Source organism: Xyrauchen texanus, chromosome 14 (assembly GCF_025860055.1).
Source record: "Xyrauchen texanus isolate HMW12.3.18 chromosome 14, RBS_HiC_50CHRs, whole genome shotgun sequence".
Taxonomy (NCBI): Eukaryota; Metazoa; Chordata; class Actinopteri; order Cypriniformes; family Catostomidae; genus Xyrauchen; species Xyrauchen texanus.
The window spans coordinates 27,992,162-28,019,390 of NC_068289.1; the positions used below are offsets into that span (position 1 = coordinate 27,992,162).

Sequence of the window (27,229 nt, forward strand, 5' to 3'; positions counted from 1 at the left end):
ATACGATCCCAAGAAGGAGGATATTTAATAAAAAAAAAAATCAGAAATCAACTGAAACAATCAACTGAAAAAATCAACTGAAACAATTTTTTTGAAACATGATGGGACACCTCATAAATCCGGGACCGACTTCTTGTCAATTAAGTTTTCTACATGCTTTGCTTCTCTCCATGATGTACTGTTGGGATTCCCTCCCGCTTTGCTAATGTAATGAGGACAATAGGCAATCTGCTAGTGCTATCACCACCTAGAGGCATCTTCATGTTAAGGTGATAGCGGGTTTAAAGTTTTAAAAACCTATTGTAACAAAAACGGAAACTACATATTTTTACCATGAAAATGTATTTTAGTTTCAGTTTACGAAAACTTTTTTTACATTTAGATTTATTTTTGTTTAGTGTACGATTGGTCAACCTTGGTCTGGTAGAGGGGTGCTCGTTCTTAAGCAGAGAGCTGTAACAAGGCTGTAGCCTTTGTTGCAAGACTCAGACGCCTGAGGGACGTTTTCACAAAGAAGTGAATTCTGTTAGAAAGCCTTGTCTTTTGTGTGGATATCCAAGATGGGAAATATCAGGGGACTCTGATAACAGAGAGAGCCATGATTATGTTGTGTATGTAGATGTGTGTGTGTGTTCTGCCCCTCAGACATGCAGCAGGTCACTTGGGTGATGCTGAATGTTCTTTTTTCCTTGCAGGATGTTACATAAGGCAGATTTTTGGAAGGTGACTGGGCGAGAAACTGATTTCCACGTTCATCGCAAAGTTTAATTATGGACATATATTTGAGCTAAAAGCTCATTTTAATAACATACCTGTACAATATTATGGTCAAATCAAAATTTTTATTATTGGTTTGTTTACAAAAAGGTCTTAAAGAAATAGTTCACCCAAAAATTAAAGGGCTGTCTTTATTTAATCACCCTAATGCCACTCCAAACACATATGGCTTTCTTTATTCTGTGGAACACAAAAGGTGAATTTTTTGTTTGTAATAATTCTTCGCAGGGTTTATATGTCCTAATATAAGCGAATATTGGCTTCAGTGTGTCAAGCTTGAAAAAGGCATAAACAAAATAAAACTACATAGTAATCAATATGACCCATGCACTGCATTCCATGTCATCTGAAGCCTTTCGATTAATTTGTGCGATGAGCTTTACAAAATTTCAATTGTAAATTTTGGTTCTCATTGCATCTCATGACCAAACATGCAATATAGAGTTAATAATGATATAATTAAAATTTTTGGGTGAAACATTTCTTTAATAATTGATATAAAGCATTTGTTGAATGCTCTGTTTTTGTGCTGGGATTTTGTCAGTGCTGACTGGATTCCATGGTATGACTTTCTTACTACCTGTATGCCATATTTTGCACCATTCACCGTCTTTACAGCCCTTGAGGTGTTAAATACCAGCCAAAATGCAGGCCAGATGTGTTTGTTTACTCTCCTTTATAAACCCGAACTGTTTACTAACTACATACCATAATGACATCATTGCCTGTTCTATTGTAGCCTGTGCTATTGTTCAGAGCATGCTAGGTCTGACTCCATCACGGAAAAGGTGAGAGGAGTCACATGCAGCAGCTTTTTCATGCCTTTCTCTTTTTCTCTTTCCCGCCTCACAGACGCCATCAAAAACAGGATGTTAATGTTAGACGGAATGCCTGCAGTCCGAGTCAAAACAGAACCTCTGGAATCTGAGAGGGGGGTAAGAGAACAGTTGTTTTGGATACATTTTTTGCTAACATCCCATCCACACTCCTGTACAACCGTCTACGTCTTTCAGCCATCCACTCAATGTGATACTCCTAATTACTCCCAGGCATTGAGCAGGAGTGGTGTGTGTGAAACAGGCCTGATGGAGCAGAGGGTTGTGGAGAGCCACAGTTGGAGCAGGAATGCTCCCAGGACCTGCAGTCTGGGCCACTGCATCCAGGGCATTCATCTTGGCAGGTCTCAAGCACAGATGCGGAGACACTGCTGTAGAGAGTTGTTCACTGCCTCTTTTTTTGACTTTTTCTTCTATAAGGGATAGTTCACCCAAAAATGAAAATTCTGTCATTATTTACTCACCCTTGTGTTGTTCCAATCACGCATGACTTTCTTTATTCCGTATAACACAATAGGAGATGTGAGGCAGAATGTCAGGAACTGACAGCCTCAGCCACCAGTCACTTTCATTTAATCTTTTTTCCATACAATGAAAATCAATGGTGACTGCAGCTTTTATTCTGCCTAATGTCTCCTTTTGTGTTCCACAGAAGAAAGTAAGTCAATCAGAATTTTCATATTTGGGTGAACTAACACTTTTAACATTTGACTAAGGAATACGTAGTTTAGCATACAAAGTTGATTCTGTGCCACGAAAGCACAGCAATATTGATCAAACACATTATACGCATCCAGTAATTGAGAGTGATGCAGTGTTCAATCAACAGCTCAACATTAAAGGGATAGTTCACCCAAAAATGAAAATTCAGTCATTGTTTACTCACCCCTGTGTTGCTACTATATATCCCCATATTACTTACTTTCTTTTTCTTAACACAAAGGGAGACATGTCATACAATGGAAGTTTATGGTGACTACCTTTTCAAGCTTCATAAAGGACACAAAAATATAATTCAGAAGTCTAATATATTTTTGTATGCGACTGTATGTCATTACTGAGCAAATTTTTTTTTCACAATTTCACATGTGTTAAGAAAAGAAAGAAATTGAGGGGGGGCCTGAGTACTATTAACTACCACTCCTGGAGTCACAGGTTCGAATCCAGGGCATGCTGAATGACTCCAGCCAGGTCTCCTAAGCAACCAAATTGTCCCGGTTGCTAGGGAGGGTAGAATCACATGGGATATCCTCCTCGTGGTCACGATTAGGGGTTCTCACTCTTAATGGGGCGTGTGGTAATTTGTGCGTTGATCACAGAGAGTAGCATGAGACTCCACATGCTGTGAGTCTCTGTGTTGTTATGCACAGCGAGCCACGTGATAAGATGCGCGGATTGACTGTCTCAGAAGCGGAGGAAACTGAGACTTGTCCTCCGCCACCCGAGGTGAGTAACTCCACCACGAGGACCTACTAAGTAGTGGGATTTCAAAACTGTGATAAAAGGGGATAAAAAAATAAATAAATAAAAATATGAAAGAAATTAATTAATATGGGGTTATAGCAATGCAGCGGTGAGGAAACAATGACTGAATTTTCATTTTTGGGTGAACTATCCCTTTAACTGATCATATATGGAATGATCATATATGAGTTGAGCTTACATGAGCGCCACCACAAAGTTGTAATTACAAGTGGGAAAATCTCTTTAAGCCTTCTGAGTTAGGGGCTTGTCAATTTAAAAATCTTTGCACAAGTAAATTATTATTGATCATAAGTTATAAATGTTGATTGTACACTTTACTTTGTATGGATTCTGTGTACTTTTGATGAGAACAGCGATAAATCTTGCCAGATAACTACTTATTTAGTTGGTTTATGAAAAGACAGGCTTGCGAGACAAAACTACTTTTCCCATCATTCTCTGTCATAGCCCGAGAATGCTAAAATAGTATGCGAAAGAGAGAGAAAGAGAGAAATACAAAGTTGCTCATGACATCCTTTTTCCCCCAGACCAAAATAACTTGAACACACATCATTCCATAATTATAAACAAACTTCCAAAGAGGACTTGAACGCAGCATTACTATTGTAAAAAGTTTCATCTCTGAGCTAGCAACTTCACAAGCCAGAACAGTGTACTAACACCATCCTTCCTGTGAAAGGCTTATAGATGTATTTATCCATATGTTTCGAAGCACTGCCAAGCAGCAGGAAGTGTGCAACATACAGTACACAATGTCTCTTTGAAGTGCATCTCATTGCTAAGACATGGCAAGTCCTCATTTAATGCCCTCACCTTGCTGGGCCTGCAAAAATTGATCCAGATTTCATGTACTTCGGAATGTGTTCGGAATCTTTTGCTGTTTTCTACTGAAACAGACATTTAAACAAAGGGAAGGATCTGCATGCAAACAACTTTTTCCAATTTTCATGCCCCACCTCAAAGCTTTTTATTTGTTTGTGCGATTATGTTTGATTTAATAAGAAAGGAGGACATGTATGCAACATTCACCATAGCTTAACGTTGCAGTCTGCTACAGTTTAGTTTCATCAGAACTGAAACTGAAGATTCTATTGGTGTAGGTTGCCTAAAGGCTAATTTACAACAGTGAACAGGCTTCTTTTATTTTGCCTAAAAATTATGATGAAATTGTTCTACTAAGGTTTACGTTTTGTGATATTTCTCCTGTTCGCTGACATCCCTGAAATTCTTGACCTAGGAGAAACAAGAGTGTTGATGATTGGTTAAAACTAATAGTGGGTGTTTTTTGGATGTGGCTTTTATTTATTCTTCTCAGCAAACTAATTTTAAAATGATACTGCACATAAGTGCAAGGTTAATTTGCCTAGAGTGTTTTAGTTTGTTCAAGAGAAGAAAGTTTGGCTTTTTCCATTGTATAAATTAGGCTTAATGTATCAGCCAGCAACACCAATGGAATAATCATGAGCAGCACCTCATGAGTGCAGTTCTTGATTATTTGCTGTTTTTATCTTCAAGTACCTTAAACCTGCCTTAGAGGAGGAAAACAGTGAAACAAAAATAAAATTCAGAGTTCTGCAAGGCCAAATTGAATACAGTGTAAAGAGAGGAGATAAGGCCTATTTAAGAAGGAGGTTGTCTCAAAGGGGCCGCAAAGGCCTGGGGCTACCTCAGCCACAGACACAGCTCCACACACTGCCCTACACATACACAAAAAAAAAAACAATATGCACAATATAAAGCCTCTTTAAGCATATCCTGAAGGTTACATCACAGAATTCAATAGAGCTTGAACGAGAGTTCACTACAGACAAACACCATGCCTCTTATTTCTCTGTTGTGAAGAGTGACATTTTCAGTAGATAGGGAATGTTGCATTGCTGCTGTTCTCAAATGGTTTTTCTAAATGAACTGACCTGAAAAATGTTTTCCCTTTAGCTAGGAAGAAATTGGAGTTCTTATGTATTGCAGAGATAGGTCTTTCAATTAGAAAGTCTGTCACAATTCACTTCCCTTCTATTGAAAAAAGATTAAAAATTGTTTTTGTTCCATGGAGTTATATGGGTTTGGAGCAACATGAGAGTGAGTAAACAATGACTTTTCATTTTTGGGTAAACTAAGATACCCCTTTAAGACTTCCACTGGCCTTCAAGAGAGAAAACTGAGATATTGGCAAACTCTATAACCCCATGATAGCCCCACCAGTCAATTGAATAGAACTCTTCATTGTTTAGCCCAAAAAATCCTGAAAGAGGCTAAATGACTATTGAACAATTGTTGTCAGCCCTGTCAAACTTTGCAAATAAGGGTGCCTTTGTTCTGAGAATACTGCTGTTTTTGCCCTTCCCAGTTAATTCAGTATTGTTACCCTGACCTTGAGGTCATGTGTCCTGACCTGTGACAATTCCCTCTGTACCCTTAATGGCCTAACTGGGGTTTTACAGGTCACGTCAGCATATTTGATTGGCCGACATTTGTTTGTTTTTGGATTCAAATGCAGTTTTATTGTACTGCATAGTGCGTTCTGCTGATTCATGGGTTAGTTACGCTCAGAGTGACTCGACACGTCCAAAGTAAAAATAGTATGAGCTCTGGGAGTAAAAAAAACCCTGTAAATCGCCACAGGCCTACTCAGTCTGCATTACAGCCACATAAAGAAATGTGAGTCTATAAACAAAGTTGAGTAGTGATTCTCCAGCAGACCGTTTATCACATCTGCAGTCGCAATTCGAGAACTTTTCCCCTCGGTTTAATGAGCTGCTCTGTCATGATTAGCCGCCTGCTCCAGAGTGATCATTTCACAGCAGGCTTCTACTGCAGAGAAGAACGCTCTGCAGTATCTGCCAGCACTTTGCATTGTTTTCTTGATTTCAGCTGATGATGTTCTATTAGCTGAGAATTCATCCCATATTTTTATTTTAAAAACCTTTACACAACAACAACAGCAATAATAATAAAATGCACACAGTAATTTGAAAGTTATATTTCATCCATACTTCCATTTGTAAAAGGGTTTTTGTTTGGGCGATTCTCACACATCCTGTCAAGAAAAGTCCTGCTCATATTTAACCTCATTTCTGAACAAAATAAATAAATAAAATATTTTGCATAAAGAAAATGAATTCTAGATTTAGGATAAATACTTATTTATTAATACTTTACACTAAATAATATACTGTTTAAGTTTGTGTGTTGAGCCAGCTGCCCCACCTCATACAAGGCATGTGACAGTGCCAGAGCAAGTCAGGAGATCTGGACCACATGGTATTTTTGGAGCAGTGAAGGGCAGATTCAGTAGAAATGAGTGTAGCCAATAGAGACACGCCACTGTATGACTGAAAGGAAACAGAGGGTAACGGGCACAAATCTTATTCAGTATTAACACTTTGCTGGCCTATTGTGTGTTAGTTTAAAGTTAGTTTTTACGTATTTGTTTCCTACAGTCACCCAAAATGCACAGTTACCCTGATATGGAGGCAGTGCCCCTCCTGCTCAGCAAAGTGAAGGCGGAGCCTCCAGAAGACCTTCTCTCTTCCGAGCAGTTCCAGACCCAGACAGAGCCAGTGGACCTGTCCATCAACAAGACAAGGACGTCATCTCCTTTATCCAACACCTCAGCCTTTTCTCCATCCTCTTCTTCATCATCGTCATCCTCACCTTCTGTCATCACCTCCATCTCCTCTGGAATGCCCTCTGTGCTGACATCTGGGCCCTTGGTAGGCTCTTCACAAGGAGTTAGGGGTCAGCAGGTTTTGCACATTATACACCCTGTCCCCCCTTCAAGCCCTACTAAACTGGCCAGCCAGGTGCACCGCATCCCTGTGGTGGTGCAGTCGCTGCCCCTCATGTACACCACGGCTGTACGCTCCTCTTCCACCCTCAACTCCACTATCATGTTACCTCTCCTGGACGGGGCAAAGTACCAGAGCAAAGGTAAGGACCTGTTACTGTATTACCAATGAATTCCCATTGATTATTTATTAAGTTAAACATAGTTATACCCTTGTATTTTAAGGACATGAGTTGCTAGCCCAACTTAGCAGCTCAAGAATTACCGAGAGCACAAACCTGCTCAATCATCTTGCTGCTCTTAGAAGAAAGCACTTGCCTGAAGAGTAATGTTGAAATCTGATGAAATTGTGATGCCGGGGAAAGTAACTCATTTGGAATGTGTAGAAAGGAAAGCATATTAAAGGCATCTGTTTCATTTATGTTTTTTGGAAAAGAGTAGTTTGACACAATAGACACCAGACAACAGCATCACTATGTCACATCTTCACAGCACCATACTCATAATCACAGGCAGATTTTGGGTTGATTGTCATCAGCTGGCTCTGCGCTTCCTGGTTTTAGAAATTGTGTGCTGTGTTAAGCCTTGCACGCTCTCTGACTGTTATTTTTTTCTTCTTAATTTTCTCACACAGTATTTTTGTGAAAATATATAAGCATCCTTAAAAAAGATCAATTTACTTGAGAAGGAAAATGACTGATTTATGGAGAAATCTAACCAAAATAAGTGAGATTTATGCTTAAAACAAGAACAAACTTTGCAAGAATTTTTTTTTAAATAAATTTTATACATTTTTATTTATAAATTTTTCTTACCCTCTTGGCAAATAGTTGTGTTTTGTTTTATGCGCAAGCCAGTATGTACTGTATCTTGTATGTAAGTATTTATCTCGTCTTAAGGTTATTTAGTCATTTTTACTGGGAGAACAAGACAAAAATAAAATAGTGAGTTTTTTTTTTTGCAGTTTTCACGCTTCAGTTCACATATATAAAGTTCAAATCTTGTGATAAAAAGTCAATAAGTTCATAGAGGCCCTCTCCTACACTGTTGTGAATGGTCTCAAAGCTGCATTTTTGCTGTTCTAGTAAACAACATTTCTGATTACAATGAAGAAAGTGAGTTCTTGCCGAATTGTAGAAATACTTCTATGCTAATGGTTTCAAGTCCAAGATAATTCTGACAGGTCTCGGACCCTCGCACTAATCCCAAACTCTCAAGTTCGCTGCTGTTTAGAGTTGTTACCTGTAGGCAAGTTTTAATGCTCTGGCACTAAACCTATGGGTGCTACTATAAAATGGATTTCAGCCCAAGCAGAGGGCACAAGAGAGCTGTTTGTTGCTAACCTCTTGTTTATCTGGGAATTGTGTCTGTCCCAAATGGCTGGGCAGGGCTGGGCGTCCTGCAAGAAGAAGAAGGATTTAAATACTGGGTGTTTCTCAGCTGGAGGGGAGGAAAGAGAGGAAAAACAAGGTTTGCATAATGGGTGGGTCGGAGCAGTCAGGCAGATAGCAACATAGACTCCACCCAGAGAGCTCTGAAGCAGCACAGAGGTAATGGGGTCAGGCCTGGGTGGGGTCCACAGGGTAGCAGATGATGATATGCTTACAATATTTGAGATTCATGCTGAACTGTTACATTTTACCACTGTGGTGTGACTCTTCACACATGTCAATGCTCATAGCGCAGCAATAGGCAATATTTAAATGCATTCAGATAAATGAATGTAAACAAATTTGTTTATGCTTTCATCATGGCCAGTGACAGCTGGAAACACAATGGCCACTGTGTGCCTTCACTTGCGAGCGTATACTTGCGTACAGGTTGCCAAGGGGAGGTAGGAGGGGGTGTGCCCTTCTCTTCAGCTCTGTCTCTGGCAGAGTTACCATGGAAACAGGCTATGGCTGGAAACAACAGGAGAAAGAAATCATGGGTTTGCTTCACTACCTTTTCTGAAGTCCGTGTTTGTCATTGCCTTTATATGGACATTTTAGGAATATACAGTACAGGCCAGCTATGTATGAGTGGATGGATTATGGTGGAGAACAATCTGCAGAGGCAACATTGAGCCAGACCACTTTATTTGTGCTGACTGTCTACAATATCTTCCTATACTGTGAATAATCAAAAGTATATTTAGTATTTAAATCTGTTTCAACATTGACACTATGATAACACTATAGTTCTTGTGTGGACAATAAAAGTTAATATTGTGTGTTGTTTTGGGTTACTCTTCATACAGAGGTTGCAAAGTGTCTGCTAAAACTGATTTGTGTCTATTCTGTGTGGACAGAATGGAGCAGGAGAAAGAAGTGCTCCAAGCTCTTGTAATGTGTCCAATTAATCTTTTGTTGAAATCCTTACCATCGCTTCTGTAGATGTTTGTGGCACTCTGAAGTGTTTAAAAACCTACCCTGTAGTGATTACGACGCGTCTGAACGCCTGCTGTAGGGGGACTCCTGTCCACAGGAAACAGAGGTCTGTCCAAGGGTTGAATGACTGATGGCAGGAAGGGGTGATGAACACAAGGTATGTGCCGTGGAACCATGCCCATCTCGGGACTCAAGTCTGAAGCCAGTGCTGAAGCGGTCTCATATGCATCAACCCGAGTGGCGCGACCTTGGCTGAGGATGCCATATGAGCCTCTGGAACTGGTTAAGAGGGACCGTATAGCCCAGTTTGAGTGAGGTAAGGCAGTTCAGCACTGACTGCGTGCGCTCATTTGTGAGGCGGGCTGTCATTGAGACTGGGTCTAACTCCATGCTGAGAAAAGAGATCCTCTGAACCGGGGAGAGCTTGCTCTTTTCCCAGTTGACCTGAAGCCCTAAGCGCCCAAGTTGCCTGAGCACTTGGTCCCTGTGTGCACACAGTAACTCTCGAGAATGAGCTAGGATTACACAGTCGTCAAGGTAGTTGAGTATGCGGATGCCCACTTCCCTTAGTGGGGCAAGGGCTGCCTCGACCTTCGTGAAGACGCGAGGGGACAGGGACAAGCCGAAGGAGAGGACCTTGTTCTGATATGCCCGGCCCTCGAACGCGAACGTTAAGAAGGGTCTGTGTCAGGGCAAAATTGAGATGTGGAAATACACGTCCTTCAGGTCTACCGCTGTGAACCAATATTGATGCCAGACGCATGTTCAAATATGTTTCTTCGTGAACATCTTGAATGGGTCTGCATCCGCCCAGTCGAGTCCTTTGCATCAGATGCTGCAACGCTCTCCAATGCAGCGGCAACGTCATCATCCACCTGAGGTCTGAAGGAGAACTCAGACTGGCTATTAGGTGAGCCGGTCTCACCTCGGGCTCTGACGGAAGCAATCGAGTGTGCTGGGGGGCGGGTGGATCGTGGGGATATACCCGGCAAAACCGCGCCCAACGAAGTCCCCAAATTGGCTCCATCTTCAGCCAGGTCGACCTTAATCGTGGGAAGAAGGTGCAAAGCGGGGGATGGCTGGAGTGGCGTTTCCTTTTAGACCGTGACTGCAACGATGCCATGGTCAAGTTCTCGCAATGAGAACAAGAGCCATCCACAAATGCTGCCTCGGTGTGATCACAACCCAGACACACGAGTCAGCGTCTATGACCGTCAGAGGCAGAGGAAAGGCATCTTTATAAAGACATGTCTTTAAAAAGATGTTCAATGCCAATGTGAACTCTTTTAGAGGAATATGCTCTTTTAGGAAGCGCTGTCGAAGCACCCAAGGGCGTAGACTGCACTGGCATGCAGAGAAGAGAACGCCGCTGGAAATGCGCCGTATGCTCCAACAGCAATACTTCTTGTAGAGGTGAGTGAACAGTAGTGAATTCAGCTCGCTGATCATACAACCGCTCGGCTCCAAAGAAAGAATCTATCTAACAGATGCACGATTCCCTTCTGTTACACCCGTATGTCTGGGGGAGGGACAGCAAATTCTGTTTGCCAATTTCTCATTGGCCTTTTCTCAAAATCAGAGGTAACCGTGACTCCCAAAAGAAGCCCCTAGTGTCACTTCAATCGACACAACTTAGAGTGAGTGACAGACAGGGAACCACTGATTCAACTCATGGTTGAAACTATAAGAACATCGTTTGTATCTGAGTTGAATTGTAATACCAAACATTATAGGGGTTTATCCATGTTTGTATACACCTGTCATCCATTCAGAAATTAATTAACTGTCAGCATAGTCATCGTCCAATTTCAAGGAGATGACGGGTGGGGAAGTGTGTGATAGTGTGTTAATCGTCTTTGCTGGTGACATGCCTGGAGGACACACTGCCTTAGGCTGATTGGGCGACAGCATGGTCACCTCTGATCCGGGATCAGGTCTGACAGACTGCTGAGAGAGCAGCGAGTTAGAGCCATAGCAATCCGTCTGGGCTAACCCACATAGGGCTTACAAAGCTTGGAGTCAGGGAGAATTACTTTTTCTCTGGGGAATGAGATACAGCAATCAAACACCAGTGTTCTGTGACTGCCAATCTAAGACACTGGCATTCGACAAGACATACTGAGGTGTGTCTGGATTAAAAACCTGAAAGATGACTGTACACACATACATGCTTACACATGCACAAAACAGGCACACCTGAGTTCGATCATACACTATTAAAATGAATCTTAATTTTTGCATTATATCATGTCCTAACCCGTAGCAACGAGATAAAGCATCAAACATTAAATCCTATTTTCCCTATGTTAATCTGAGTTTTTGTCCTAATCAGCCTACCTGGTCTCACAGAAACAGGTACTACACCTAAATTGTTACAAATTAAGAGAAAAAAGGGCTGATTATAAGTTCATAAACTCTTAGGTGTACTTTTTACACGGTTAATCTCACAATGCTATCTTATTAGTCGATATATAAGGCGATATGTTTTAAAGTTATCATTATCTAACCAACCGTATTTACAAGGTTGTTCAACCGTAGTCAAATTGTGCTGTAGCTAAAATTAATAGTTGCTTCAGCTATTGTGTTTTTCATCTCACATTTGCTTTTTCTGACACCATCACTAAGGATTAGGTGTAAGATTAAAGGTAGAGAGGTAGGTGTTTGTGGCAGGGCGGAGGGCGGAGGGCGGAGGGCGAGGGCGGGTCGTGATCCTACACACCCGGTCCCGTATTAGGCTAATTATGCCTCTGTGAGGGATAAAGGTCGACTGCAGAGGATCGTGCGGGAGAGAGAGATCGTTTACAGAGGCATAATTAGCCTAATACGGGACCGGGTGTGTAGGATCACGAGCTGGCCCCGCCCTCCGCCCTGCCACAGTGTTGTTGATTTAAAACTTAATGGACCATTAACCAAATTTTTTATTTAGGAAAATGTTTAACTCTTTTAGCACCACTCGATGGACATTTCACCTCGAAACTGCTGTTATACATTTAATGAACAATTTATACATAACCATTGCCACAGTCAGTTTAAAAAATAAAAAATCAGGCCCATGACAGTTTCACTGTCTGAGCGATAATACAGCTATTTCCCCAAACCTGTCGCTGCCCTCACTTTCGAGCAGATAACCCAGCCCCTAAATGGCACATGGTTTGTCAAAATGACTGTGATTGATCACTTTACGTGTCAGTTAGATGACTTCCTGTCTGAAGAGTAAAAGTTATGGCTATGTCAGACTACATCAAGCCTGGTTAAGGACATACATTTTATTATACAATTTTAAGTTGCTGTCAGACTGATTGAAATGCTGTGCGAATTTCTGTAAAAGTCATGTGGCATATTGTGAGCTTCTGAATCAGACTGAGAATGGCCTTGGCCAGTTTGCATATCACAGTCATGGAACTAACATACTCTTCTGTTTTTCCACCCCTATGGCAGCACAAACTGACCTCAATGGCCTGTCGCCAAGACAAATCAAAAGTGACAGCGATGATGACGACCTGCCAAACGTGACCTTGGACAGTGTTAATGAAACAGGATCCACAGCCCTGTCTATAGCCCGAGCAGTGCAGGAGTGAGTATTCTGTACTGTTGCATACACTGAAAATCAAGTTCCAGTTTATGCAGACTGACAATCTTGAGTTTGCTAGAAAAAAAAAACAGGTGATGCATACCATAGCCAACAATCTTATTGGGTTATTTGAAGATTCTTCTTGTCATTTTTGACATTTAGTCAACTGTCATTTCAACCTCAGTGGATGGAAGAGTTGGAAATAAACGTCTCATAACACAAGCCTTTTGCAAACTGCAAAGCAATTCTTTGCGGCAACCTATGATGCATTCTTTGAAATACCATCTCCCTTCTAAAGCTCAAAGTCTTCTATGGTAACACTAGCTGTCATCTCCCATTCTTAGAGGCACAACTCCATGTGTCTTCACACAGATGGGGTAGTCTTCCCATTAAATACAGTGATGTGATCAAAACCAGAAGTCTCTCAGAACACTCAAGTCTGCAGGCTGTTAAAACAGCCGAAGACTTCTCCCAAACACCCAGACTTTTCCATTAACCAGCCTCCTACCAGCACTCTGTTGTCCTACTGTTATTTAGGCAAATGGTTTGGAAAGTATTCCAGGATTCTTCTGTATGTCAGAGCTCCTGCACTGACACAGTGTAAATGTTTCCCTTTGCTCTGAGCTTGCTTTGGATGAGCAGTACTAGAACTTTGGCCCCCAGTGCAGGAGAATGCCAAAACACAGTTTAACCAGGTTTACAGGAATGGTGTTATTAGGAGAGCTGCTTTTGGCTGTTTACACAGAGAGAGAGAGAGAGAAAGAGAGAGAGAGAGAGAGAGAGAGAGAGAGAGAGAGAGAGAGAGAGAGAGAGAGAGAGAGAGAGGAGAGAAGGAGAAAGATGGCAATGTGTGCAGCTGTGTTCTTTCTAGCATGTGAAATAAGATAACATTGTGGCCAGTGTAGCCACACACAGAATAATACTGATAGCACAGTAGATGAACAAATAAGCATGTATCACATCAAAGTGTTTGACAAAGTATATTGTCATTAAATTGGGTCTGTGTTTTGTGCAATGTTCAATGACTCGACAAAAAAAGATGATGTGTCCCATGTTTAGAAAGTGTGAAAACAAAAGGTGCAGTCTACTCTGTCTTACAGTAGGAATGATGTCTTGCTATTTTTCCCCAACTCTGGTGGGGTGAATTTGTGGACGCAGAGGTTGTCTGGCACCACACAGCCCCATGGGACTAAAATAACACCGTTTACAGACTTGTCAGAGCCTAGTCATGGCCAACCCAAAACAACTCCATTATAAGACTGTATTCACCATCAGACAACTAGCTCTGCACTTAATTCACATGTCCATATAGCTAAATATGTGTATAATTGGCATATGGCAGCACTTTGAACAAGAGACAAAATGCCATTATTTACAGTAATTAGTATTGTTTTAATAAAAAAAAAAAATTTCATTTTAAAAGCATGCATAGGTGTGAAGAGTAGCCAACAACTGTACTCAAGAAAAAGTACAATTACTTAAAAAAAATAATTACTCTAGTAATTATCTATATTTTGAAAGTGAATGATGACCGAGTCTGTCAGTCCCTAAAATTCTGTCTAACATCTTTTGTGTTTGGAACAACATGAGGGTTGGTAAATTATGTCAAATCATAAATATAATTTTTTTTTATGACCGAATCAACCTGATTACATAGTTTACACATACAAATGAGCAAAGTATTTATGTTATTAAGCTAGAAATAGATTAGCCTACACATTAGCCTACCCTTTTTTTTTACATAGGCTTGCCTATATGTACTGTAATTCTTATGGCTATATGTAAAGCATATAAATGCAGGTAAATGCAATTAGTAAAGTTTCAGGTGTTCCATTTTGTTTTACCCAAATATTGGATATTAAAGTAGCATGAAGTTGATTCTGGACTTTAATCAAATAAAAATATATGTTGTAACGTAGTTCAATGGAAAGGAGGAGGCGAGAACCGGCTTGATAATATAAATAATAGTTTAATATAAAACTTAAACAAAAGACAAAAACACACATGACGGACATGTCCGTACACTATCTCTCTCTCCTGCAAAAAATTATTTTTGAAAAAATGGGTCCCATCACAAAGTGCACAGTCTGATAAATCCTTGAATGAATTAACTCAGTGAATCAGTGTTGTTTAATGTTCAATATGACAATGTGTAGCTAGTTACAGATAAACATTTGCAATACATTATTTGTTATTAAATGAAAGTAAACATTAAAATGTTACTAATATATTATATAATATAAATATAATAAATATATAAATAATCATAAATAATATAATATTATATAGTAACCAATTTTTTAAGAATGATATATTTATTAAAAGGGCATTTCCCCCTGCTGCAAGAGCTGAATTCTGTAGGAACCACTGGGCTATACTATTATTAGAGAGACCTGACAGGTTGGGTCAAGTTCCCTGGGCCATTCAGTCAAACACTTGAGGAGTTGTATACATAACCACACACTTTCAATCCTCTTAGGACAGAAACATATTCTATACATGTATGCAAAAGCAAACACTTGGCCAATACATTGCAAGTGCACAGTCCCGTTGTACATACTTAATGTGCATTCTTGTGGCATTAACAAACCTCAGTACTCAAGGCAGTTCACTTAAAATATTGTGCCATTAAAAAGGATGTGCTATTATTCAGGTAGCTAATTATAAACAAATTTTCTCAAAAAATATCAAAATGTGCTCTGACATGACAGTAGTTATTCTGACGTAGAAAACATTTACATGTTGAAGAACACTGTGGCAACACTGAGAATGTAATGCACACTTCCCACATTGTGTTGCACTATATAGTGTGTTCTAACACAACAATGTGAAAGCCTGAAGTGCTGTGATGTACGCGCCATATGCCAAACTCCCGCAAAAATATAAACAAGGATTTTAGAGAATGCAAAGCGCTCTTGTTTCACTATAACTTAATGATCGTGTAATGGCAAATGTTATTTGTCATTGTGGGTTCATACATGCAGTGTTAATGACACACAGTGACAAAGAGGAGCTCTGTGTCAAACCTGCTTAATCTATTTCTAAGGAGATGACAGAATGTTTCACTTTTAAGCCAATTCGTTTCTGATAGGAGGTGTACTGAATTGGTGGCCTACCTGTGGATGTATTTTATGGCGTACCTTAAAATTCAGTGCCTCTTTGCATGACATCATGGGAAAATCAAAAGAAATCAGCCAAGACCTCAGAAAAAAATTGTGGACCTCCACAAGTCTTGTTCATCCTTGGGAGCAATTTCCGAACGCCTGAAGTTATCACATTCATATGTACAAACAACAGGACACAAGTATAAACACCACGAGACCACGCAGCCATCATACTGCTCAGGAAGGAAACACATTCTGTCTCCAAGAGATGAATGTATTTTGGTGTGAAAAGTGAAAATCAACCCAGAACAACAGCAAAGATGCTGGAAGAAACAGGTAGACAAGTTCCTATATACACAGTAAATCGAGTCCTATTTCAACATAACTTGAAAGGCTGCTCAGCAAGGAAGAAGCCACTGCTCCAAAACCGCCATAAAAAAGCCAGACTACTGTTTGAAAGGGCACATGGGGACAAAGATCTTACTTTTTTGAGAAATGTCCTCTGATTTATTGAAACAAAAATTGAACTGTTTGGCCATAATGACCATTGTTATGTTTGGAGGAAAAGGGGTGAGGCTTGCAAGCTGAAGAACACCATCCCAGCTGTGATGCATGAGGGTGGCAGCATCATGTTGTGGGAGTGCTTTGCTGCAGGAGGGACTGGTGCACTTCACAAAATAGAAGACATCATGAGGAAGGAAAATTATATGGATATATTGAGGCAAAGTCTCAAGACATCAGCCAGAAAGATGGTCGCAAATGGGACTTCCAATGGACAATGACCCCAAGCATACCTCCAAAGTTGTGGTAAAATGGCTTAAGGACAACAAAGTCAAGGTATTGGAGTGGCCATCTCAAAGCCCTGACCTCAGTCTGATGGAAAATGTATGGGCAGAAATGAAAAAGCATGTGCGAGCAAGGAGGCCTAAAATCTTGACTCGGTTTACAGCAGTTCTGTCTGCAGGAATGCGTCAAAATTCCAGCAACTTATTATGAGGACTTCTGGAAGGCTACCCAAAATGTTATACAATTTAAAGGCAATGTTATCAAATATGTGTATGTAAACTTCTGACCCACTGGGAATGTGATGAAAGAAATAAAAGCTGAAATAAATAATTCTCTCTACTATTATTCTAACATTTCACATTCTTAAAATAAAGTAGTGATCCTAACTGATCTAAGACAGTGACGTTTTTTATGATTAAATGTCAGAAACTGATTTTAAATGTATTTGCTAAGGTGTACGTAAATGTCTGACTTCAACTGTATACCTTACACTGGTACAGGTGATGGCACTAGCATAATACATTTCACAGTGAATGAAGAAACATGGCTCAGTTCTGGCACTCATCAGAGGCTTCAAATTAAAAATAAATGTTAAAAAGCAGAGAGAAAAGTGCTAATAATGTATGAACTATAAGTAGCACAGTGTCCTAATCATGCTGGGAAAAGTGAAGGCTGGGATGTTCAAAGGGGCGGAGGGTCCAAAGACAGAAGCAGAGGGTCATTTTTAGGGGGTCACACACCAGATGTGTCAGGAGAACAACACACAGCATCAAAAATATTATAATGAAATTAATCTATTATTTAAGCTTGAAAGGCTCATTATTAGGGATGGGTGGATCGATCCTAAAGTATCGATACTTACAATACTGATGTTGTATCAAAAATATCGTTCCTCACACAAAAATATTGATTCTAAAAAAAAATTAAACAAGGGATATTGTTATTTGGTTAACATGAACATAAACAATAATCATAAGCTTCAAAGTGAAATAAAAAGGATTAGCCCATATTAGAAAATACTTATGAAGGATAGGAACTATTTCTTCTTCTGCTCATTTTAACATGAAGCTGAAAGACACAAGCAGACAAGCCCTTGTGCCATCACAAGGCTTGTTCAAAAAAAGGAGCAGTGGCTTGTAGAGGTAATGGTAGAAAAACCATGGTATTACTACATTTATATTGTAGTAGCAACCATTTGTAGTTGTGTGGTAACAATGGTTTTACTAAATCCCATGGTTAAACTATAGTTACGGTGAAACCATGGTTAATTTTTGTAAGGGTAAACAAAACAGAAGTCTAATAATTTTCTGTTTAGGCTCACAAATGTAAATTAATTATGACAAAAAATATATATATTTAAAATTACCCAATTTATCCCAAGAAAAAAAAAATTCATAGAAGTATCGGTATGGACGATATTGGATTTCAAATTATTGGTAGCGGATCGAAAAAGAAAATAAGTGGTATCGCCCATCCCTATGTCGTTATACTGCATTCAGCGATTCAGTCAGCATTGTGTAAGCAAGCGGCACCCTCTAATGGTCTGCACAGCATTATGCATTATACCATGTTAGAACTTAAAAAGGCATTTAGTTCCTTTGGTTAAAACTTTTTATTTTTCCATGATGTGGTTGACATTTACATGAAATTGACCAACATATGCATAATATGAATCTGTGATGTTCAATTATAAACATGTAAAATGTGAGATGCAAAAACAGAAGTGCAATAATGTTTTTGAAGTACAAAATAACCTTTTATTCATGTTAATTTTCATGCTATGATATTTAGTTTTTAGTTTTTATACATCGTTGTACATTTAAAAAAAAAACATTCCTGAGCAAAACTAATCTGTTGACAAAATAAGGTAAGTGGCAGAATATCGGTTTTGGTCAATAGTTTATTGTTAAAATCGGTATCATCAAAAAAATTTCATATCGGTACATCCCTACCAAATAGATACCAAGGGACATAGATTATTAACTTTAGCCTAAGCTACAACATGCATTGTTTATAGGCAATTTTTCAGTAACAAGTTTATATTTTCGGGGTTTGACAACTTGAATAAAACCAAGGCTACACAGAGAAATAATGCATAATAAGCGTTGCACTATTTAATATTCAGTTTGTGCAATTGCATCTGTTTTTTTTTTTCATTCATCTGCAAATTCATCATCTACATCACTTCCATACTTGAAAAAGTACAAAAGCTTTCATATGTATATTTGTCAGACTATTGTGTTGTTATTTTTGTCAGTGTCGTCCCCTCCAAAATATATCAGACTGTAAACATCCTGTGAGAGTTCGCTGCTGAAGGTCTTTCCACTGTAAATCCTTTCACTCCCTTTGCGCTCCCCAACTCCATCTGAGCTCTCCTTCCAACATTAACCCTCCCCATTTTTATCTCACCACCAACTTTCCAGTTCATATAGAGCATTCACTCTCTCTTTTTCTCTGTTGCACTCTTTCTGTCTCTCAGTCTTTCATAATGTCTGAGACAAAAAAAATAAAAAATAAACCCTGTTTGGCTCATTGCCTCTTTCTCAGCTTCTCTTTGTCTCCTCTTCTCAATTTCACTTCTCCCCTCCTGGGTCTCTTTCTCGCCCTCTTTCACTCTCTGTGTGCGTTAGCTTTAGGCAATGAGAGAGTTCAGCTTCATTTCTGACACACTGGCTAATTTCCGTTAGGACTTCGCTTGGCAGCATGCCAACACCAACAGGTGATCCTAGAAGCAGAGGAGAAACAGGAAGTGGGCTGTGTCTGATAGAGACAGTTCACTGAAGGGATTGTCTGGCTCCGCCCCCTTGGCCTTCACTGCCAGGCCCAGCCCATGTCAATCAGCAAAGAGGGAGGATATAGAGCTCTTATTAAAGGGAAGGGGAGTAGACAATCTAATGTAATTAGGCACTTCTCTATCTCTACCTATGGGAAATGGAAATAAATGACTTTAACGCACATATTTTCTCTCTCTCACTTTCAAACACATGCACACAAACACTCACACAGCATGTTCTCACTTACGTGGCTCTCCACACGTTTCCAGTAGTTCAGTAAGCTCATTGGTTAATATATTGTACAAATCCTCTCAATGAGACAGCCTTACAATCTCACAGCTTTACAGGCCCACCGTCTGGAATGTCAATAATTCATTTTTCCACAGCAATCATAACAGACAGCATGTTAATTCTGTACAGTTCTGTTCATCTGATTGTATAATATTGATTTGGAATTTTCCTGATTGTACCAGAATGTAAAGACACTTTTTACAAACAACAAACTAACTAAAGAAAAAAGTTAATTGCACTGCACTGTAAAGATTCTGACTTGTTTTATAAGAAAATATATATTAAAAATCCCATGCCTTTGGTCTTTGACTATTTGCTTTGTATTTTCAAAATGAATTAAGCCTACAGCGCCATCTAGTGAAGGATAATGCACAGAGAATTTGTGATGTCCTGTGCATTTTTTCTACAAGTTTATAAATTAATAAATACATATTTTGATTGCAAGATGGTACAGGTTAATTGCTTACACATTTAAAGTGAAAATACAGGTTGCAATGGTTTTCTTTCTTTTTTTTTTTTTTTCACACAAGGAAGCTCGTGAAAATATCTGCGCGATGGTTGCCTCTTATCAAATGTTTGTAGCGTTATTTTTTTGGTATTCAATTCTCCAAGGTGCTGTCTCGAGATTAGGAAAATGTTTTTTTTTGTAAATTGCCTGCTTTTGTGACGGCATCCGCATCCGCCCACATACAAACCCACGGAATTATTCATCGACACAAAATCTTTTTTTTTTTTTTTTTCTGAATTTATCTTCCCGCCCTGCATTTTTCGCGCACCGGTGCTTTTACCCGCGCTACGTTGCATGATATTTATACATACAAATATTTATACATACATAATATCTACATAAAAAGTTGCACACTGATGACGAGCATCTGGTACTGTAGCACATTTCCTGTGTGGGAAGAAAAATGTAAGGGAAAAAAGTTAATCTGCATTGCAATGGAATGAATAAATAAATAAATAAATGCCTTTCTCTGCTTTAGAAATTGCTCCTGCTAATATCATTATCAAAATATGTATTAATGCATTGTATTAACAAAATTGTACTGCTGCAATGTACTGATATACAATAGGCTACTAATATGGACTAATATACAATACTAAAATTGACTGATTTATAATACTAATATGGAGGAGTAAATATAATGTTTCAGTTTATTCATTTGTTGCAACAGATTCCTTGGAGATTGCCAGGTTGAGTTTTCCCATCCACAAACTTTATTTCTCATACCATGATATGTTTGACACATTTAAAGGTGCACGCAATAATGTTTTTTTCTTCAATAATCCACCCAAAAGTAATTAACAGTACTTTTGATAATATTAAAATTATGTACAAACTACACAAGTTGTTGGTGCCACACTGCTACTCTTATCAGGGACCTTGAAAAAGCAGTTTTTATTCTACAGGCCTATGTTGAGATCACATGACCAAACAAACAAACAAAACAAAACCTTGCTGAGTGTACCTTTAAAGGGATAGTCCGGTTCAATACAAGTTAAGCTCAATCAACACCATTTGTGGCATAATATTGATTAACACAAAAATGTAATTTGACTCAACCCTCCTTTTCTTTAAAAAAGGTATAAATCAGAGTTCCAGTGGGGCACTTACATTGGAACTGAATGGGGCCAATCCTTAAACGTTAGAATACTCACTGTTTCAAAAGTATAACCACAAGATGTAAACAATGTGGGTGTTAACCAGTGTTGGGTAAGTTACTCTAAAAAATTATGAATTACTAACTACTAATTACATCTTAATTAAATGTGTAATTAGATTACTGTACTACTTACTCTGTCTGAAAAATAATTGCATTACTTAGTACTAATTACTTTTTAAAACATTTATCAACCTCGACCAGATGATAAGGATAGACATCAAATTGTTCTTTTAATACTTTCATATAAATTCAAATAAATGATTCATGAACTGGGCAAAGAATTTAAGGGGACTGCATTAAATTAGAAAACATATATTTTAACATTAGATGTTAAATTTATATTTTAAAATCACTATTAATTTATATAGAATTGTTCTATAGTCTATACAGTATTTAACAGAATTACATTAGAAGTAACTGTAAATTACTGAAAAATCAAGAGTAATCCCTTACTTTACTTTTTTAAATGAAAAAGTAATTTCATAACCGTATTGAATTACTTTGTAATCCATTAAACACAGCACTGGTGTTAACATGATTTTAGTGTGATAAAATCTCTTGCTAACCTGTTATGTGTAAAGTTATAGCCAATTTATACAACTTTGTTGTCATTCAACAAACCCTAAAAACTACTGTAAAAATTATAATTTAAATAACTTTACAGCTCAAATAATACATGAGTTTAGCAGAAGAATTAAGGTAAAGGCTTTTAAAAAATTAAAAGCTTCACATTTCTGCCTTTAAATCCTCCAAAAATTGGGCCCATTAACTTCCATTGTAAGAGCTTCACTGCAATCTCGATTTGAGCAATTTTTAAAAGAAAGGGATGGACGAGTCTAAGTAATTTTTTTTGGCAATCAACATTATGGCACAAATGCTGTCGCTTGAGTTTAACTTATATTGAACTCTGAATATTCCTTTAAATTCAATTATACAATATACCAAGAATCACAGTCAGAAAAGCAGTATTATGTTTCTGTATTCTGTTAAGATAATCAAGATATTACATACTGATACATCATTTTACCACATGGTGGCAGGAATGTGTTTTTTTTCTGCAACATTGTAATGCCAGGTACTGTGTGACTAAAGCGTCTCCTCTCTGTCTCAGTTCCATGTCACCATTCAGTATTGAGAGCATTCGACGGCCACAGCCACCTGAATCTCCAGACTCCAAGAAGAGACGTATCCACAGGTGTGACTTTGCGGGCTGTAATAAAGTTTATACCAAGAGCTCCCACTTAAAAGCACACCGGAGGACACACACAGGTTAGTCATGTTTTCAGACTAATTTAATTTGATTTTTGTGTCTTGATCCTAGCTAACCAGTCTTGATTGATCCAGATTTAAAAGAGCTCCTATTTGACAATTATTTCCTTGATATTTCCAATATTAGAGATGTGTTTCTGTGTTTCTCACTGAGGGCTGCTCATTGCTGCCAACATCCATTCCTTGTGCTTATGAAATGTATTGTCCTCTTCCATTGTGTCCACCAGGTGAGAAGCCATACAAATGCACCTGGGACGGCTGCACATGGAAGTTTGCCCGCTCAGACGAGTTGACACGCCATTACCGTAAACACACAGGGGTCAAGCCCTTTAAGTGCGGGGACTGCGACCGAAGCTTCTCCCGCTCAGATCACCTGGCCCTGCACCGCCGCAGACACATGCTGGTCTGAACTGGGTTGTCCAGTCCACACACACACACACACACACACACACACACACACACACACACACACACACACACACAAGAGGGGAGCTGGGTCTCCCCAAATAGTGTTCAGCTGGGCTGGACACAGACATGGCCATCCCTGCTTCTGAGAAAGTAAGAGAGGATAAAAAAAGGAACTGAAATAAAGGAATATGTTAATTTCCACACATCTGCAAAGCTAAACAGGTCCATTCAGGGATGGAGGAGGCTATTCTACAGGCTACAATTTTGGAGACCAGGATGTTCAGATTTCAACACTGCCTCATCTCTACATAAAAACATTCTTCACTTGGACATATAGTTTATTTTCTGGTTTTCCTTTCTGAATCTTTCTCGTGTTCTTTTCAAATATGGCTGCTTTTCAATCAACATCTACAATGTGAAGAAATGCAGAATGGAATGGCTGTACTTGTTATTCTGGTCCAGGCCTAATTTTGGCTGCTGTACCTCGGGCAGATTTTGGCCAGCTTCTCATGGTGATGGATTTGAGACTGACCATGAATAATGTTGTTGCACAATTTTTAGCATTTACCTTTGTGGAACATCAAGAGCCAAGAACATCCAAGAAGGATCAAAGGGTTGTTCTTTTGGTGATCGATTGGAGACTTTGGGCCAGTGATTTCAAGGCGTGAGGAAAAGAGGTTGTCATTTACTACAGATCAACACACCAGTGAATTAGTTAACATAAAGTAACATATCAGAATTTTATTTATGGTCATTGTATCTTCTGTTCCCTCAAATGTTGATTTTGAATTATTTTGTCATTTACTCACTCTCATGACATCCCAGATGTGTATGACATTCTTTCTTCTGCTGAACACAAACAAAGATCTTTAGAAGAATATCTCAGCACTGTAGATCCATAAAATATAAGTGAATGGTGACCAAAATGTTTAAGCTCAAAAAGCACATAAAGGCAGCATAAAAGTAATCCATAAGACTTCATTGGTTAAATCCATGTCTTCTGAAGCAATATGATAGGTGTGGGTGAGAAACAAGACCTTGTTTACTATAATTGTCCTCCCTGCCCAGTAGGTGGCAATATGCATAAAGAATACAAATCACCAAAAACAAAGGAAAGTGAAAGTGGAGATTTATAGTAAAAATGATTAAATATTGATCAGTTTCAGAAGATATGGAATACACCACCGGAGAGTCATATGGATTACTTTTATGCTGCCTTTATTTGCTTTTTGGACCTTCAAAGTTCTGGCCACCATTCACTTGCATTGTATGGACCTATAGATCTGAAATATTTTTTTCTAAAAATCATTGTTTGTATTCAGCAGAAGAAAGTAAGTCACACATATGGGATGGCATGAGGGTCAACAAATTTTAACTGAAAAGCTTTTCCATTAATTTAATTTAATACCTGTATTAAACAGAAAGACAGTGGACACCATCTCTGCTCAAAAGACTAGCTCAGACCAGCATAATTTCCATCATGGTCCAGTCATGTTTATACTTGATTTGTGCTGGTCTAGTTTGGGGACCAACATAGCCTGCTATTCTCCTTAGCAAAACTTAGTTAGTAAAGCTGGTTGACAAGAAAGTCTTGTTGGCTCTGTGAACTAAGAAGCCTAGTGGAGACAAAAAAATGCAACATATCCTGGTGATCAGCTAAGATCCAATTGCATCCTTTGATTCCCTTTCTTTGTGAGATTGTTTGTGGACCATCAAGCTTTGAACCGCTCAGTTGTAAGTGTCAGTGATTAGTACAACAGCTTCACAAAAATGAGCGATACTGGCTTTATCCTTTACTCACTATTTACCAAGAATCCAGAGCTATATAGCATTCTACTGACTGTCACATGTGAAGAATAGTCTCTCTTATCAATATCTATATAAATACACTACACAAACCAAGATGATCAAAAGAAGCAATACAACCTATTTGTGAATACAAAAAACACTTTTGCATATGGTACCTAAATAAAGCCACCTAAGGTATGGGCTTTCATCTGTCTTTGTTCATATGGATTCTAGAGCTGTCAGAAAAGCTGTCTTATGCCCTTGTGATGCATATGCACTTTCAAGTGGCCACAAAAAGCCACCATGATTGCTTCACAGATGATTAAATATTACCAGAATTTAAATTTCCAAATGGACACTTTGCAGTCTGTCTGTACATGCATGGGTGATCAAATATGCTGACTAGATCTACAGTCAATCACACAGTTGCTTGGACATCCATGTCATTTTTGTCACACACACACACAGAATTTAAATGAATGTCAAATGTTGTGAAATGCTGTAAAAGGAAACAAAGGAAGAGAACGATTCTTTACTTAGGAACAGTTTGTCCATAAGAGAGATAACATGACCAATCTGTTTCTAGCCTCTTTTTTATTTTATTTTTTAATATATGTTCTGAAGTATTATGATCTACCATGTTTTATGTTCTACAGTATGTATTTGTGTACACGTGTGTATTCTGTAAATGGGGTTGAACATAACACGAGCACCTTGGTTTTATGAAGAATGAAAGTAATTATTTGAATATAAAAATGACATTAATCACCAATGTATTTTATCATCATATTCTGTATTTTTGAGGTGTGTCTGTAATGTAGGGCACTTCATCTGCATATGACTATTTTCTGTACAAAAAAATACATTTAGAAATGTTGTAATATATGTGAAAGTGAAAGGATATTGCTCCGATTTACAGGCTGTAAATACCTATTAAAATAGGTCTTTTTTTTAAATACAAGGGATTATCTTTATACATATGCAGATTTTTCAGAGACGTTCATTTAGCTAATATAATAGTGTTCAACCGTGCTATGTGTGAGAATGCAGAAGGCTCTCTGTCATCTTAAATACAAACGCATAGTTACGTGCAATTTATTTGAACAATCAAATAAAATGTTCAGCACAGTATTCAGGTGGTGATGCCTCTTTATAGTATATATAGACAGTAATTTTTCAATGTTTTTATACTGACTCTATGAAATGTGAATCAAATTAAAATAACATGCTCCCAGCTCAGTATTCAAGGGTCATCTTCAGCAAAAAAAATAAAACATTTTTCATTATTCTTACACCAATAAGGTTTCCACTCTGTAAAACAGAGGGAGGGAGAGCTGGGTTGTTTTATTAACTCATTTTGTATAACTTTCCCTCCCCTGTGGCATTCTCACATGTGGCATAATTTTGTAAAGGCAAACAGGGTCAAAGTTATGCAATAATAACGAGTGCCTAGTATTATTAAGATTATCACATACATAGTGTATGCACAGACATTACAAACAAAATGTGTTCTAGAAAAGAATTGAGCTCAAGTTGCAAGGTTTCTCTGGTTTAAACACCCAGACTCAACATAGAAAAACACAATTCTAATCCTTTGAAATGCACTGAGCCTTATGACCCATTTTGTGACATCAGAAGGTGAAGATGTGAAATTATCAATTTAGTGTTTGTGTCTCCTATGGAAGCTGCATAAGATTTGTATGGTAATATTCACCTATGGAAGGACAAATTTGCTTAATCCCCAGACCTAGTAAACTATCTCTGCAGTTTCAGTCGTCTCCAATCATGGTAATACTTCAGTCAAACAGGGAATATTCTTAATGTTAAGACACTGGTGTTACAGCGTAGTCCTTTGGCAATTCCTCTGTGAACAGCACCCCCCCAAAGTCTCTGTAAAATATTGCCTTTGTTTCAATGTATATTAAATTAGCTTTACTTTAGTTGGATTCAAAATATTTACTCTATTGATTTTGTTTCTTGTTTTGTTGATATTCTGTAATTATCTTTCATGTGTTTATGTATAGTGTGTGTGTATTGTAAATATATTCAGAGATTTTTTTGGATTTACTGTAAAATTGTGATATTTTTTCCTTGCTACACTTCAAAGGGAGTCCCTTCACATTAAATCCTTTTGGAGGATGTCTCATCCCAATCGTTTAAAAGGTTGAAAGTGTTTTCAGCTGTTTAAATATTCTGTGGATTTTGCTATTCTCTGTATTTTCTTTTTTTCCAGAAGATTGAGCTGTGAATTGAAATTGAGGTTACATATTTTATTTGTTTGATAATATAATCGGAGGCATGGAAGTTAATAAACTTG

At 38.4% G+C, this 27,229-nt stretch overlaps 1 protein-coding gene across 6 annotated transcripts in view; it reads left to right on the plus strand.

Moving 5' to 3' along the window:
- Positions 1-26,789, plus strand: part of LOC127654646 (Krueppel-like factor 12) — a 50,358-nt gene extending 23,569 nt beyond the window's left edge. For 5 of the 6 annotated variants that reach the window (XM_052141884.1, XM_052141882.1, XM_052141883.1 and 2 more), the window contains 5 exons: positions 1,630-1,712; positions 6,539-7,028; positions 12,693-12,828; positions 22,559-22,716; positions 22,944-26,789. In XM_052141884.1, coding sequence (XP_051997844.1) covers positions 1,647-1,712; positions 6,539-7,028; positions 12,693-12,828; positions 22,559-22,716; positions 22,944-23,125 — 1,032 coding nt within the window. In that variant the 5' untranslated portion in view covers positions 1,630-1,646 and the 3' untranslated portion in view covers positions 23,126-26,789. The remainder of the gene's footprint in view (positions 1-1,629; positions 1,713-6,538; positions 7,029-12,692; positions 12,829-22,558; positions 22,717-22,943) is intronic. The other variant, XM_052141885.1, reaches the window with a different exon arrangement.
- The last annotated feature ends 440 nt before the right edge of the window (positions 26,790-27,229 follow it).